General features: G+C 43.9%; 1 protein-coding gene across 1 annotated transcript in view; it reads right to left on the minus strand.

Annotated features, from left to right (window-relative positions):
- CACNA1I (calcium voltage-gated channel subunit alpha1 I) overlaps nucleotides 1–16833 on the minus strand; it is a 148725-nt gene that overhangs the window by 27621 nt on the left and 104271 nt on the right. Inside the window, exons 8-15 of the mRNA XM_042889750.1 lie at nucleotides 14618–14924; nucleotides 12838–13241; nucleotides 5458–5609; nucleotides 4689–4874; nucleotides 3610–3727; nucleotides 2973–3128; nucleotides 2461–2551; nucleotides 587–789 (exon numbers count right to left, since the gene is read on the minus strand). Coding sequence (XP_042745684.1) covers nucleotides 587–789; nucleotides 2461–2551; nucleotides 2973–3128; nucleotides 3610–3727; nucleotides 4689–4874; nucleotides 5458–5609; nucleotides 12838–13241; nucleotides 14618–14924 — 1617 coding nt within the window. The remainder of the gene's footprint in view (nucleotides 1–586; nucleotides 790–2460; nucleotides 2552–2972; nucleotides 3129–3609; nucleotides 3728–4688; nucleotides 4875–5457; nucleotides 5610–12837; nucleotides 13242–14617; nucleotides 14925–16833) is intronic.

Consider the following 16833-nt stretch of genomic DNA (forward strand, 5'->3'; position numbering starts at 1 on the left):
AGAGTCTGTTCCCTTCTTTCCTGGTGCTCTCCTTTAGACACATCCACAGCTAGATCAGCTTGCCCAGAGCCTGGTCTCCCTAAAAGAAAAGCTCTGTCCCCATGGTGTTCCCCATCTCTCACCAGAAAAATATAAAAGCTGTAACCTACACTCAATGGAATACTGATCAATAACCTGCAAATATAGGTCAATAAGGTCAATAGATCACTCAGAGGTTGGTGAAGCAGTGGCACAGGCTGCCCAGAGAACTTCTGGACGCCTCATCCCTGAAGGTGTTCAAGGCCAGATTGGATGGGGTCCTGGGCAATCTAATCAAGAGGCTGGCAACCCTGCCCATGGCAAGGGGCTTGGAACTAGATGGTCTTTGAGGTCCTTTCCAACCCAAGCCATTCTATGATTGACTGACTGATCTAATCTGGAAATACAGATGAATTATGTGAACTGTCTTCCTATGGGCAGGCAATGAGGTTGTATTACAAGCTTATAGCAGCAATGCAATTCTTTGTAGTAATCCAACAGATGATGAGAGAAAGGCCCTTGCACTTCAAAAGAAGGGCATGACAGATGTTCCTACTCAGTCACTCACCAAAGATCGCTGATCATAAGTCATTCTCCCCAGGGACATCACACTGCTCTTCCGGGAGCCAACAGCAACACGGATCTGGTCAGGCTGCAGGGAGTTGCGTGAGGAGTTGGAAACTCCCCCAGCAGCCACTGGGGCATTGGAAGAGGGCAGGGATGGGTCCAAGTGGCCATTTGGTGTCACAGAAATTGCACAAAGCTTGGGATCTGGATGGAAAGATGGAAAAAGAGGGAAAAAGAAGGAGGTTGGTTCCTCACCACCCAGTGATTGTTTCAACATCCAAACTGTTGAGCATGTTAGCAGCTAACAGCGTGTTAACTGTTTAGCATCAGTCATCATTCATTCCTTTTGATTTTGAGTGCAATGGCAAAAATAATGCAATCTAGCAAGACTCTGAAATGTTCTCTTCAGTCTCCAAAACTGGCTGTGGCTCTCCTGGAGGCTAGATGGTTGAGCAGAGTGCTGGTCAGGAAGAAAGGCAGAACAGAACAGCCTGTCCTACACTGGGCCTCTTCAAACGACTGATCATTGACCATGAAGATTCAGGGCATCTTTGAGGGCTGTGTTTGCTGCTGTGAAAAACCACTGACATTTGTCAAGATGGATGGAAAGGATGGGATGCTGGCTTTTAACACCTGAAGGGACTGGAGCAATCATTTTTGTTTGACCTATTGCATAATGGAGGTCACATACCATTGCCTGCACTCAGCGTCACTGTTGTGAGTACACCAACAGACTCTGCAACCTTTCTTCTTTCTGCCCTTCTAGGATTTTAGCTGCCTACACTCAAGATAAGCCCTGGCACAGCGTAGCTATGCAACTCAGGATCATACTGCTATGAAAAAATCTAAATTGTGAGAATAGGCTGTGACAAGCAAGCCTGGAGTCGCTGCTCCTCACCACAGAAGATACATTCAAGCTCAGACCCATGCCTATGATCCTTGCCTGGGTTATGCTGTGAATATGCTTCTGCCCATCCTTACACCTTATGGATGCTGACCTTGTCTTGCTGATTGAGCTTGTTGACTCCCTGTTGACTTGCATGGCAGACTGTGAACCACTATTAGAATCCAGATACCATCAGCAGACCTGCCATGCTCACATGTCCAAGTCTTACGCCTTTGTTGGTGTGGTTCCTGTCCTGCCAACTTGGTTGCTTCCCCCAGCTCCTGCCTCACTATTCATACTCTTGCTGCTCCCTGCCACCAAGTCCTGCCTGAAGTATAATACCTTTTGCACAAAGACCTGCAGTATTCAAGGGGTGGAAAACTTATCCAGCAGTTTGTGGGTAGACTGTTCCAACAGTTAATTATCCTTCCTCAAAAATATGTGGCTTTTTGCAGTCTGAGTTTGTCTAGCTTCAGCTTCCAACCTTTACAATCTCATTATGCTTTTTTCTGCTCAATTAAAGAGCCATCTACCATCAAAAATCTCTCCTTATGGCCGGCATTTACAGAGTATGTGATCAAGTTACTTCTCCAGTTTCTCTAAGCTTCATTAGCCTCACACTATGAGGCAGGGCTTCCAGATTCGCCTGAATCCTTTTTAATGTGTTGGTATCCCCTCTCCAAATGGGGCCTCCAGATTTGGACATGGTGTTCCTGAAATGGTGCCCCCAAAGCTGAGCAGGAGTGCCATCTTCTCACTCCTCTTTGCTGTTTTTAGGCACTCAAAAACTGCTCCCTTTAGCTGTCACTTTTCTCAGGATGCCAGTGCAGCTCCAAAATTTCCACATGTAACACCACAAACATTAAGTTCAAAACGAAAGTAAGGTCTGCCTTGGAGGTTGGGAGCCAATTTTCTGCCAAATCTGCTTTCAGACTTCCTACTAAGCAGCAATGGGATATGGGCAAATGAGATAGTTTGAGCTATCATACCTGAGCCCTCCTGGATCTCTTGGAACTGATCTAACTCTTCCATGTTTGACGAACTCTGATCTTCTTCTGAGTATGATCGGTTGGCATCACCCTGTAACACACAAATCAAGAAAATAGGAACTCAAACAGAAAAGGCCACTTTTTCTTGTATTTCATTGTTGCCAATCTTCCTTGCCAGTCATGCATTACCATGACTACCAGGGAGTCCAGCATGACCTGTGATGGCTGAGACACTGTGTTCTTGCTTTAGGAGATGGAGAGGACCCACCGTAGCTGGTGTAGCATGAGATGGAAATTGTGAATTCCCTTCTGGACGGTTTCTCTCTTTCACTACAAGGATTAATACTGTCATCTGTTTTTTTAAAGAAGCCCACCCTGAACTTAAGAAGGAGAACAGCAGAGGTGTGATACTTTGGGAGTCCTTCACTCCAGTACTTGCCAAATATCTCAGAGGTCCCTTTTAAGCACCTCTCCTCCTTCTCTCCATGGGATTAGCATTGTTGATGACTTACCTCAGCCTGAAACCCCTCCACGAGGATGGCCACCAGCAGATTGAAGAGCACGTAATTGCCAAATGTCATAAGAGCCACAAAGTAAAGGGATGCCCATGGTGACGTGGAGGCCATGCCATTATAGAGCACAACATTCCAGTCCTCCTGGGTTAATATCTGCAACCAGGAGCAGAAATTATGTAAACATGAAGGAAGAATACAAAGAGGATTCCCAAAAAGGACACTGGAAGCATACACTTTAGAGCACATTAAGCCTTTTAACCTCCCCATAATCACACAGCTACTGCCCATTGCTATTGCCCAGTATACTGATACTGCCCCAGTAATGCTAGCTGAGCAAAAAGAAACAAAAACAAATATGAGGGCAGCCATGTTACATGTTACAGGGTGAGTTTTAAACACAGGTTTTGTTGCTCCAACAGAAGTGACCTTTGCAAACTTCCTATTAGGAAGGAAGGAGCCTCTCTGTCTGAGAGACACCAGTCACTAAGTTACAATATACAATTGCTCTTCCTTTGATGTCGCATACTAAAGCCTTCAGTGCCATCAGAAATTAAGGAATAATCCACAATGAGAAAAAAAAACTCATGATCCTGGTGATTGCTTTTTCCACCCATGAAAAACAAAGTGAGCTCACCTGGAAGACAGTGACAATGGCCCACAGCAGGGAGTCAAAATTTTTCCGATCAGGAACTGTATCACCTGTATCCGTCCTCAGGCTGAACTTGCAACCAAAGATGTGCATTCCCAAGATACTGTTGGGACAGGAATAGGAATTGGTGCCAAATTTAAATATCTCTGCCATCACAATCAACTTGTCAGAGTGACACTCCATGGCAATTAATCATAGAATTATTTGAGATGGAAGAGACCCTTAAAGGCCATCTAGTCCAAATCCCCTGCAATGAACAGGGACATCTACAGCTGATCAGATTGCTCAGAGCCCCTCCAATCTGACCTTGGATGTCTCCAGGGATGGGGCATCCACCACCTCTCTAGGCAACATGTTCCAGTGCTTCACCAACATTATAAAAAAACCTTTTTTCCTCATATCCAATCTAAATCTGCCATTTTTTAGTTTGAAAGCAATTGCCCTTGTCCTATCCCAACAGACCTTGCTAAAGAGTCTATCTCATTCTTTCTTATAGGCCCTTCTTTCTTACATAGCACACAGGTATTAGAACAACACAGACAGACCACTGGGACTTATCCATAAAGAAAGAGCTAGGTTGTGTTGCAACCCTATAGTTTATCACAAAACCTCACTTCATATCTGCACCGCCTCAGAGCCCACTTAACGCCTTCAGACCTGCTTTCTCCATCATTCTCATTTGCCCTCATTTGTCTTCATCTCCCTACTAGTGCATCCATAAAGTCCACTGACAGATTTTCTTGGGTGCTTCCTCTAACCCTTCTGCCAATCAGCTTCCAGGCTGAGGTCTTCCTGCAGATACTACTGATTGCCAAGAGACATCACCTGTCCTGCAAAGCACACATATTTGGTGGCAGCATTTCTCCACCTCACCATAACAAGTCTTCAGCTACTGAAACCAATTTAGGAGAGCAAGAGCCTCAACCTCTTGAGCAAATGTCTGCCAATGCTCCCCAAGCCTAGAGCCATAGACAAGATGAGCCACGTGCTCACACACTGATGTTCACAGCAAAATGAACTGTGCAGTGCCTCCTCAAAACACTGCAAGGCAACTGCCTCCTCACCTGAAAATGAAGATGAAAAGCATGAGAAGCATGCAGAAGGTGGCTACGTTGTCCATAGTCTTCATCAGCACCACGAGCTGGCGGCGCAATGCAGGCATGAAACGAACCAATTTCAGCACACGCAGGAGACGGAATGTCCTCAGCACTGAGAGGCCCCCATCCGACTGACCAATGATCTCCCAGATGCTATGGCCAAGAAAGGCCCAGGGAGCAAGAGGAACAAAATGAAGAAGAAGTGAACAAACAGCAGGGAGAGAATAACAATTCTGATCCAAGTTATCAGCTCGGCATTGGCAGCATGTGTATGCAGGTCAGAGGGAAAATTTGTTTGAACAACATACAATTAGAAATATATACTACAGGTTTACACTTATGTGTAGAAAGCGGCATTTCTACTTTCTTGAATGAGGGAAGGATTTCAGAACTAAGACCCAGCAAGACAGGTCCTTCCACCACACATTAAACTTCTGTAATATCCTTCATTTATGTAGACTGAAAGATATTTTGCAACCAATATTTGTTGTGGACTTGCAAGACAATCATGATGGCTTCCATCCAACATAAGTAAAAGTGAGGGACAGAAGCACTCAGAATTGTCAAAAGTATTGGGAATACAGTCTCTCAATCCTTTGCCTTATGTATCAGCTCATGCCCTTATTTTTCTGTTAAAGCTTCTAACTTTTTTTTTGAAAAGGCACATGAAAACATGCAAACTTTGTGGTGCTCTCTACTATATGTATTTCAGTTGATACCCAAGACCCCTTATCACCTGATGATGACGATGATACTGTCAAAGATATTGTAGGGGTTGCGAAGGTAATCAAAGAGACCAAAAGCAGCAAGTTTCAGGATCATCTCCAGGGCAAACATGCTTGTAAAGACAACGTTGCTGATCTCCAAGATGTTGGTCAGTTCCTCTGGCTGGGGAGAAGGCAAATTCAGAGTCAGAACTGAAAGAGCCCTGAAACTGTGGTAAATAAAATGCCACTATTCCCATTCCCAGGAGACAGGCTCGGTAGTGAATTGTGAATAACCATGAGTGAGATAGAAGTGAGGCTGGGCAGAGTCGCCTTTCTGCTCCAATTCCTTCCCACATTTACTACCCTCATCACAGATATTATGTCCCTAACAAATTAGTGTGCAGCAGTTAGGGAACTATGCAGCCATTCACATGAACCAACTTCTTCCACATCCTATTCTAAGCCCTGATTAAAGACTGTGTCACTGTGTGAAAAGAACTTTGGTATTTTTAAAGCAGGGCAAAAGTGGCTGATCTGTAGTTGGTCTCTTCCATCAAAGCTTTCTGCATATGTGGCACAATTTTTTTTTTTTTTTGAAATTTTGAAAATAGTTGAATGTCAGAACACAGTTTCCCATTCTCCTCTAAACCTCACTGTCCCTTTTCCGCTGTTTTTTTCCTTTTCCTTCCTCATCTTCTCTCCCCTAGCTCCCCATTAAATCCTTGGTATGTATTAGTTTCCTGGTCTTGTTTCAATAATTACCAAAGTGAATATCAAACTGTATGAGTAAGAGCAAGGCCCACAGTGCTAACACCTACCTATAAGGGATAGGAACAGCAAGACAAAATGAGGAAAAGAGAGAGTGTAAGAGGAGAAAAACAGATGTACATGATAGAAATCTTCAGAGATGACACAAAATTACTGTGTTGAAAAAAGAGAAAGGAAAAGAAAAAACAAACCAAAACAAAAACACATAACCTGTCCCTACCCCTGCCCCAGGCATTTTCTTCTGATGGATCTCTGACACATCTTTCAGCCCTTGTGAAACATTCTCCTCCAGCAGAGAATGATGTGTTTGTGCATAAGGGAGAAAGTGTTTTAATGACTCCATCAGTGAAACAAGTCTGAGCAAATTAAATTACTCCTTCTTTTGTTTTCTGAATTAATGACTTTTTCTTCACTGTGTGCAGCCCTGTAAACTTCACTGACAAGTTTAGCAAAGGTTCTACAGCGTTTCCTCAGCAATGGTGAAACACTGTTTTAGGAGACAGAGGCTGCATCGATGTCATTCGTGAGGGAAGCCACGTTGTTGCTGTCCTGCTGTGTGAAATAAAGGCATTCCCCGTGCTGAATTTGGGATAGAAAAAGCACCTCTCAGCAAAAGTTGAGGTTTGAACTCCTCCTCAGAGCTCCTCTGGTCCAATTTTCCATGTTTACCTTGGGGCAGGTCTTTCACAGCCCATAGAAGGTTACATATTTGATGTTAACCTACAATGCCACTGAACCCAAGATCCATGCCTCTGTGGTAGCGAACAGAAGTCTCTCTCTGTTTTGTTATCATAAAATCATAGAATCATTAAGGTTGGAAAGACCATTAAGATCATCTAGTCCTACTATCAACCTGTGCCTGGGACTGCTTTAGACCATGTCACTAAGTGCAACATCTACACTTCTCCATGCCAAAATCGTGGGCAAAGACTGATCTCCTCCTTCACAGTGATCTGAGCTATGCCTGGACATCATGACACTGTTTTAATCATCACCTTCTGGTTTTGGGTCAGAACCTCCCCCAGAATATGGAGATTGCTCAGGGAGGACCCCCCAGAACCCTAAATCTCTCTGTTCTTCTCCCATATGAATAAATAGATTGGAAAGTGCTTCTCACAGTGATGTTGTGTCTACCCTGCGTCCATTGGTAATTTCATGCACTCTTCAGTGCAGATTTAATTGAAATATTCCATTTCTTTAAAAAAAAAAAAAAAAAGAAAGAAAGAAAAAAAAAAGGAGATAGCTCAATTTATACCCATAATTACATTTGAATAACAAAACCATCATGAAAATGAAGAAGAGAGGAAGGGAGATAAGAATGATGAGAGAAGAAGAATGAACAAGTGCGCAAGGGAAGGGAGAGATGAAGATCACTTTACTGAGAGCCAGGCAGTAATGACACCAGCTGGGAACATGAGGCCCATATGCTAAGCAGAGATGCCAATTTCAGCCTGATTATGTCGGTGAGAATGAGGAATGCGAAAAAGCAACAGGCTACAATGGTGGATTATCCTTCTCTGCTGTCCATGCTTTCTCTCCTGTGCTGTCGTAGGGAGCAATTGATGTTTGAAAAGCCATGCTTGCATCTCACTTACGGAAAAGGTCACCTGTTCTCCCGTCTCTCCTTCCCTCCCTGACATCTGTTTCTCTAGTCAAGTCTCCACCTGTTAATCTTTCTTCTAATGGGCTATCAATCAGACCTAGAAAAGCATCCTTCCTAGATAGAGGCGCAGGAAGAACAGGGCAGGAAAAGAAAGGAAAGAGAGACACAGGCAGCAAAAAGAAACTACAAAATGAGAAGGAAAAAAATAGCATAATGGGCTCCAAAAAGAAGGAAAGAAGACGCTGTTAAAAACAAAGTAGGAAAGAAATACCAGCTAGGGAGGGAAGAGCAACACAAAAGAAAGGCACTCAGGAAAAAGAAGGGAAAAAGTGAGAAGAGCCAGCTGGAGAGGCACAAGGCAACACACACACAGGTGACAGGCAGATCCTGCACTGCAGCCATTTCTAGAGATAGAGATAAATAGGCAGAGTGAAAAAGCCATCAGCTAGGAGCTGGGGCTGCATTCTGCGCAGGTATGCTTTCACATCTAGGTCAGCATGGTCAAGAATGACAGTGGATGCTGCTGAAGTGGGAGACTCTGGCCAGAGAAATGTGAACTTGATGAAGAGGGCAAGTGGACAGGAAAAAACAGGAGAAAAATGTCATTATCTGACAGCAGCCAGAAAGGTGTACATTATGGGAAAGGCTGAGAACATGCAGACCACCCTGAAAGAGTTTATTCTACCCAGGAATAAATTGGCAACTGTCCTAAAAACAAAAGAGTAATTGATGTGATCTATGTAATCCAGCCCTACCAAACTCCACCTGCATGTCACCGCCTTTGAGAACATGAGAGAGAAAAATACATACACAGATCTCCCCATTCTGTCCATTTCTGATGATGAGAAGAGTCACATAAATCAGCTATGAAACATACCGGCTAGCTTTTACTTTCCCTATCACCACCCCACAACCAGATAGAATTTCATAATATTTTGTTATTCCCTAGTTTTACAAGACTGAAGTGATGTGGCTTCATCCAGCACCCTGGAGAGACTGTTCCGTCATTTACTAAATGTCAGCATGATGAGCTGGCTTGGACACTTGCTGAATGTTTCTGACAAGCAGCAAATAGCAAAAAGAGAAGCAATAAGTGTAAAATATGAAGTAGTAGATCCAATAAATGCTGGTATAAAGGGAAATCATGCAGGCTAAAGGATATGAAGGTGTCAGTACATGAGGCTGGTTTAACTGGAAAACAAGTGATAGTTTCCTGATCCACACCTCATAAAGTATTGCTCTGATGCACAAAGGAATACTGGAAGTTGACACAACAGGAGGGAAATCAAGTTTCTCTGTAATTGTCTTAATGGCTACTAATGGCAAAGATGTGCAAGTCCAACAGGCTTAAAGAAATATATGAGAAAGGAGCCTGAGACATACAGCTGGGAACAGCCTTTCATCCTTGTGCTGAATAAGGAGAAAAGCGAGCTGCACCAGATCCTCTGAGAATACCAACAAAAATTAAGGCTATTTAAAGGATCCTTTTGGACAGTCACAAGCAGCTAATGTCTTGATTTTCTACACCGGATTTTAAAAAGCAATTCTTCCGAGCAGAAGCAGATCTGAAGAACTGCAAAAAGTATTTCAAGCAGGACTATGCTTGAAATGATGGATTTTTGCCTGTGCCATGTCCCAGCAATATCTGACGACCTAATACTAAGGGTATTGTATGTTATAATGCACACTGATGGATTTGTATAAACTAATCTGTTTACAAGTGATAACTTGTGATAAGCTTAAGGATTAAGAATGAGTCATAGCAATGCAGTTTGTTGATTTCCCTCACAAGAAATGTATACGGAGATAGGAAGGTGCCTTGGCCACACAAGCAGAATGACAGAAAAGACTTGATGGATGAGCCCAATTTTAAGGTGATTTGGATGCTGAGGTTAAGTTTCCTGGCATAAAACAAACAGACAAAGCAAAACAAACAAAAACAACCACCAGACCAAGCTAAAACAAAACAGAGTAAAAGCACTCTGTAAATATATATATATAAAAAAACTGTAACAGAATTGCAGAATGGTAGAAGTTGCAAGACACTTCTAGAGGTCGTTTGGTTCAAACATCCCTCACTCAAAACAAACAAACAGATAATTCCAATTTGTATTCTTCTTTCTGCTGATCAAGGCTCAGGAATCAAAAGTTAGGTGAGGTGTGCACATTGGCTCAGTCCTCAAGACGCCTGTGTTTCTGATCCTGACCCCTCTGCCCAGCTCCTGCAGTCTCCCCCATTAACCTGGTGGTTTGTGGATCACAGAATCATTGGGATGGAAGGGACCTCAGTGTCCACCCAGTTCCACCCCGTGGCTGCCACCCACCAGCTCTCTAGGCTGCCCAGGGCCCCATCCAACCTGGCCTTGAACCTCCAGGGATGGGGCACCCACAGCTCTCTGGGCAGCCTGTACCACTGCCTCACCACCCTCTGAGTAGAGAATTTCTTCCTAACATCTGACCTCAATCTCCCTCTTTTAGTTTAAAGCCATTCCCCCTTGTCCTATCACTATCTGCCCATTCAAGAATGTCCAAAAAGTTGGTCCCCCCCCTTGCTTATGAGCTGCTTTCAAGTACTGGAAGGACGTTCTTCATCTCTGGGCCACCTCATCTGTACAGTCCATGAACAACCAGAGCAACACAAAGCTGATGAATCAGACCACTCAAACCTGCAATACTTTCACACGTCCTCTTTCCCAGACAGGTGTGTCCCTAGCAAGAGTCTGGGACTGTGATCTCTTACGCACCAGAAAGTCTAAGCTTGAAGGGTCTTTATTTCCATTAGCTCTCATCTGGGGGAGATTCACATGATAAAGTAGCTGAAGCAACAAAAACCACTTCAGCCATAGGATGGTGACAAGCTGCAAATCACAGATCTCTATAAGCATAGGGGTTTTGCTGAATATTTTTCTGTGAAAATATATTTTTCTATGAAAGAAAGCAACAGGAAAAAAGAGAACAGAAGGAAGGAAAAGGAGGCAGTGAAGCATCAGATTGAGATATACCAACAGCAATGCTTGAGAAACATGGAAGAGCAAAGGGAAATGTGTACATGCTTATGTGGTTTTGAGGTAACTTCTGACAGAAAAAGACCTGGAATTCATGTCAGAAGCTAAATATTCTTTTTAAAATAATCTTGTGCTAGGTAAACAGAACTCAATGCACACATTTTAAATAAAGAGCTGCACCACATTTTTCAGTTACGATCAGTACAGTCAACTTTTTTTTTAATACTAGAAGCAGCCCACAGGACTGTGAGCTCTTCCTAGATACTTCTAGATAAAAAGTGATAGCATAATTTTAAGGATGTGTCATTAATAACCTGCTACCAGAAACCATGAGGCTGCAGGCAGATCCTGCTCTGCCGAGGGCTGTACAAACACAGCAGAGGTGGCCCAGAAGAGCTTAAATCTGCACACACAATAGTCAGAGTGAATTCTCTACCTCCGGTTCAAATATTCTTCAGCTGAACTCTTATATCTTGCTATCTCCAATAACACTAAATGAACAGTGCCTCTCTCTGCTTGGTGCCTGCATCTTCAAAACATCAGTGGGCAGTTTTCACATTGTGCTAGGCTTCAACCCTTAGTCATCTCTCTGCTACGTGATAAATACATCGCTCTTTTTCATCTGTTTTCATGAATCAGCCTCTCCAGTCTCTTCTTCATTCCCCTTCTCTGAGCTTCCAAAAGTATTTTTCTGTACCGGGGCATCCCAAGCAGTTTTGCAGTCTGTGATCAAATTAAGATTTCCCATCCTTGTATCAGAAACCAGCTGAGTTTTCTAAAATGGTCTAATGCTTGCAGTGTGGGTGGGATCCAGGCATCTGAGGCTTCAAATAGTGGCTGAGCCACTGTGTTGCCTCAAACAGGGAAATTCATATACTCTGGGGCTCAGGATATTGAACTAGATGATCTTAGAGGTCTTTTCCCACCTTTATGATTCTATGATTCCATGGTATCTCCACCCTGATAGAGAACAGGGAAAGTCTAAGTGCCTGCTTAAACCACTCTCAGTCTGTTTCTTTGCTTCCTGAGATTGTATTTGTGGCTAAAATTTGCCTTGGCTGCAAAATTCCCTGATGCAGTTAGCATCTCTGCTGTGGGCAAATCTCTTATTTCTTGTGATCTTGGCAGACAAGTGGGGTCAATCATGGCCACATTTAGACCAGCAGCACGGATTTGAAGGACAGATGTATATCTGTCCTTTAACTCAACATGCAATAGAACTGTCAGCCAGCAATGCAGATGCAAGGCCATGGGTACACTTAATATCCTCTCAGGCTTGCTCTGTACATCACAGGATAGACATAGCTTCTGTTTCCCAGCTATAAAATGAGGGCACACCATCCTTCTCCATCTCACAAGTCTGTCATTACGATAAAGTGCACTGCTGACTCAGAGATGCCTGCAAACTATTGGCATGAAAAGCAGAACTGTCATCACACGTGCTATCTATGCCTTGACTTATCTATCACTTCTTGCTGTCAGAGTAAAGGAAAGGCTCAAGCCGTATGAGCCCCCAAAATGACTGGAGGTAGGAGGTGGTGCCTTCTTGTGCAGTTAGACAGCGCTCAGGCATCCCTTAATTAAGCTGGAAGGGCTAGCAAGCTGATGGATTTGAATTGAGATGCTGGTGAAGTGCCTGTGACATCCCGAGAGAGCACATTAAATTAACCAAATAGACTAAGGATTCAGTAAGCTAATGAAGAGAGAAATGAGAGAGAGAGATGAGGAAGATGGAAGAGGCAAGGGTGAAGGAGAGAGAAGCAGATGGAGAGAAAAGACAGAGAGAAAAAGAAAAATAGAGGGATAGAAGTAAGAAGGGAGAAGGAAAAAAAGAGAGAATGAAAGAAACTGGGAAGAAAATGCTCGGAGACAGTGAAAGTGATTAGGTGCAGGGATAGGCAGGAAAAGATCCTGCAATGTCCTGAGGTACAAATTACTCAGTCTCTATCTCTAGCAGATTTTGCTGCTGCTTGGCCAGACCTTAACCCCAAGCATGACCCTCTGTCTCCCAATGTCCATTCTGCACAACCTACCTGCTCGTGGTGCTCAATGCCCATGCTGATAGTGTTCACAAGGATCGCGATCATGATCCCACGGTTGAAGTACTTGCTGTCCACGATCCCTCGAAGCTTCACCCTAACTTCCCGCCACATGTCACTACAGAGCTTCATCTTCCCACCTTCTTCCACTTCTTCTTCCTCTTTCTCCAGCACTGAGGCACTCTGGTCACCTCTGCAGCCTTCTCCCTCTGCTTCACTGTCTCCTCCATCTTCCTGGTCTGAGTCAGCGCTGTCCAGGACAGACAGCCTTCGGGATGTGTCATGTTCCCCCCTATGGCATCGGGGGCAGTTGGTGAGATCAGAGGTTGCTGTCACAGCAATGGGCTGGACCAAGCCTTGAGGAGGGCAGTCAAGAGGGTTGTGCTGTTGACAAATTCCTGGGGAGATAAATGATTGCGCTTAAAGGAGAAAGCTTTGTTCCCTCCAAAAAAATGCATCCAAGCTGGGTATGTTTTTGGCTTCTAGTTATTTAGACTCTGTAACTGGGCTTTTTTAGCTGTAAGGATGACTAAACACTGGCAAATCATCTCAAGGGCAGCAATAAAAGCCACTGCCGCTGGGTGTTTTACTCTGACTGGCTTTGTCACCAGAAGGCATGGTACTGCTCATCTGCCAGTGATTAGGCTCAGTGGGGGTTCACGAAGAACTGTTTTGTCTGATGCAGGAATCATAGCCAGAGATTTAGACATTTAAATTAAGTGGGAACTGAGGGGAAAATGATCAAGAGGGCTGCAATTGGCCTAAACAGTTGCAAGTGGGGTCCAAGAGTCCACGTGCTGAACTCAACTCTCTAAGTGAGGGACACTATGTTAGCAAAGTATTTCAAGAAGCCAGAAAAACCAATATGAGAACGGTTCCTCCTGATAGTCAGTGCACTCTGAATGAGAACAATTTGCTGACTTCAGTGAGAAAACCAAGTTCCTCAAACCTCCAGTTGTTCCTGGAAGATCAAACAGACACTGGAGGGATTAATCAATTAATTCATTAACTGCAGAAACCTTCTTCCTAGCAGGTAAAGAAAATGAAAGACTGAGCATGCAAGACTAGTTGAAGGAAAATCCATCTTTTCGCTTGTTAACTGAGAGAATTTCTTACGATAGGTATCAGCAGGCAGTTAATACTAACTCTATAATACCATTTTTACAGTCACTTTTCAGGCCAGGAATCCAATTTAAATGGTATCTCATGTCTAATTTTACACAACAGGATGTGCTCCCATCAAGAGAAATTGTCTCCATTGCCCTAGCGCATCAAACTGACTTCAGTAACGCTCTTCTCCCTTGGCTCAGGGGACACTACTGCAATTCTACTGCCTTTACTTCTCACCTGTAAACTCACTTTTGGAGGAGAGCTCTGGGAGACATGCTGTGTCACTCAGTACAATCCTTAGTCACACTCCTTCATACTCCCCTAATACATCTCTCTCCCTGGCTGTGATCATTCTGCTGCCCTTCCAGACCTGGAGCCCTTTCCAAGCCTCAGTCAGTGCCTTTAATGTTGTCCATTATGGTTTCAGGTCTGTGTTTCCAGCATTTCTGATTGATCATCTCTGTTTCCATTCCCACCCTTGCTGGTCAATCCCATCTTACTGGTCTGGTGCACTACCTATGACCTCAAGCTCAATTATCAGCATTAATTCTACCTCTATGCTTTGTAGACCAAAGTCCTTTGGAAATACAGCAGATGGAGATGCTCCCAGTTACACACCCATTTCCACTATTGACATTTTCAGATTTACCCGTGCAATCCTTACTGTAGTGCCTCTGTTTTTTCCTGTTGGCACCTCGTTGGGCATCACTCGGCTCCACGTGGCCCTGGCGCCGGCTTTGTATGCTGTTGTACAGCCCAAGGGTGCGGCGTTTGGCTTTGCGCATGATGTGGCAGACATACTGGAAGATCTCCTCGTAGCAGTCTCCGGGCTCCATGTAGCTGGCAACGGTGCTGGAGGAGAGGTACCGGGCCCGCTGCTCCTGCATAAGCTGGTGCTCCCGCTGCTTGGTTTCTGAGAACTGTGTGGCAATGACTACCAGACACAGGTTGATCATGAAGAAGGAGCCCACCTAGGAGCAATGGAGAAAGAGGGACAGGTAATGTTAGTGTGAAGAAGAACATGTAGGAGGACGAAAGAAGGGAGAGGCGAGGCAGGAGAACAGGAACAAGAGCTAACACTAGTCTGTTATAGAGATGGGATTTCAGAGGGAGACAGGAGTGGCAGAGCTTGGTCTTGAGAGATCCCTCAGTGTCACTTCCATGCAGAATTTAGATCTCTGAACTGAAATTCAGCAAACAGAAGCCCAATTTTTGGCTCTTCTGATGGGCTTTAGGAACTTCCACAAGTCGCTTAGAACTTACCTACAATGCATTTGATGAAAATTGGGCTTTTTCTTTCCCTCTCCTTTGTGTTAAACAGAAGGTGGGAGATGGAGGATTGTATTGGCTTGCTTTCTCCTCTGCTTACTTTTTTAGTACTGGAAAAATCATGTGTTGTCATTTATTGCTTTGAGCTCTTGGAAGACACGTCAGTGTTCTCCAGAATTTTATTTATTTCTGTTATTTACGCCTTAATTCGCTATACAGGGAGATTAACTTTGCTGAAATGAATGAGCTCTTGAAACCAGAGAAGTTTGCAAAAACTAATGATTTTGAGAAGGACACCAAACAATCTGTCAAAACAATACTTCCTTCTTCGATTTCTATTCTTCTGAATCTTTTGTTACCAGGCATGTATTTTCTATTATTTTATTTGTCTTCCAGTCTTTTTCAGTTTTCCATTTAATGCACAAAAACAACCACAGCCCACTCCCCAGTTTCTCAGAAATAAAAAGCCCAAGATCTTGTTCTCCCCATGAAAGCCAGAAGTCTACTAGGCTTACTTTATACACTGGCAAGTTCCCCTTTAACTTTCTTTGCCTCAGTTTTCCTAGCTGAAAAACTGAGACAGTTCTTGGTGCTGAGAGATCTGGAAGTGAATATCTCTCTCTCCATGTTGTGTATTATGAAATTACAGATTAATCTCCACTAGGAAATCTTTCCACTGCACTCAAATGCGATGATGCTATGATTGGTGGCTACTCCCCGCAGAGCTGTAAGTAGCAATATGGCATTGAGAAAATGTAGGGTGTGATTTCTGAACGAAGATCACACACCTGCATTGCTCTGATATGGGCCTTGTGGGGCAGCTCCTAGGAGGAGAGGCACCTCCGCCTTGGGATTTTTGCATTCTCTGGATCAGGTGTCTCTTCCAAGGGACATCTTTGCACTGTGTTTTTCCTATATGACTTGCCCAGGACCCAGCTTCATCTCCATGTCTCTCCTTTCCAAGCAGACAGCTCAGACTCAGAGCTGGATCCAGTCCTGCCTCTATCTTTTGACATGTGCTCTCCTTCATACAACACAGTGAAGGGGAGAGGACAAGAAAGTTGGGTGATATGAAGATCCCAACTCTCAAGCATGGAAAAAGTGGTGTGTTTTATTTTTTCCTGAAAGCACCCCAGCAAATTTTACCAACCCATGAAGCCTACCCCTCAGTGTATAGACTTTGCCACTCTACCCACAAACCTGTGCCTTTGGACATCTTTTTCTCTTGCACACAGGTGCCCAGCCACTCTAGCTGGAGGCTCAATACCTTGGCTCTTCATATTTCAAAGAGGAGACATCTCTGCTAGAATCTGAATAAACCTTTCAAATATGAAGCCCTTATAACCAGATTCAGAATCAGGACGATAAGTCAGTTCAAAATAATGGTCTTTTTTTTTATTCTCCTCCTCTCAGCACCTTTCAAAGTTGTTCTAATTCTGTTCCCCTTCATCACTGAGCCTTTCTCAGTAATGAAGTTTATTTTCCCTTCAGCTTCAGAGCATAGCCTTGAAAAGGAAAACAACACCTCATTCTGATCCCTTCTCTTTCCCCCATGGATTCCTGTAGTCCATGATCTCTTGCACGTTTTCACTGATGAGGGTGTAACTGGGA

This window comes from Lagopus leucura, unplaced genomic scaffold (genome assembly GCF_019238085.1).
Source record: "Lagopus leucura isolate 7727_CA_CO unplaced genomic scaffold, USGS_WTPT01 Super-Scaffold_100159, whole genome shotgun sequence".
In the NCBI taxonomy this organism is placed as follows: domain Eukaryota; kingdom Metazoa; phylum Chordata; class Aves; order Galliformes; family Phasianidae; genus Lagopus; species Lagopus leucura.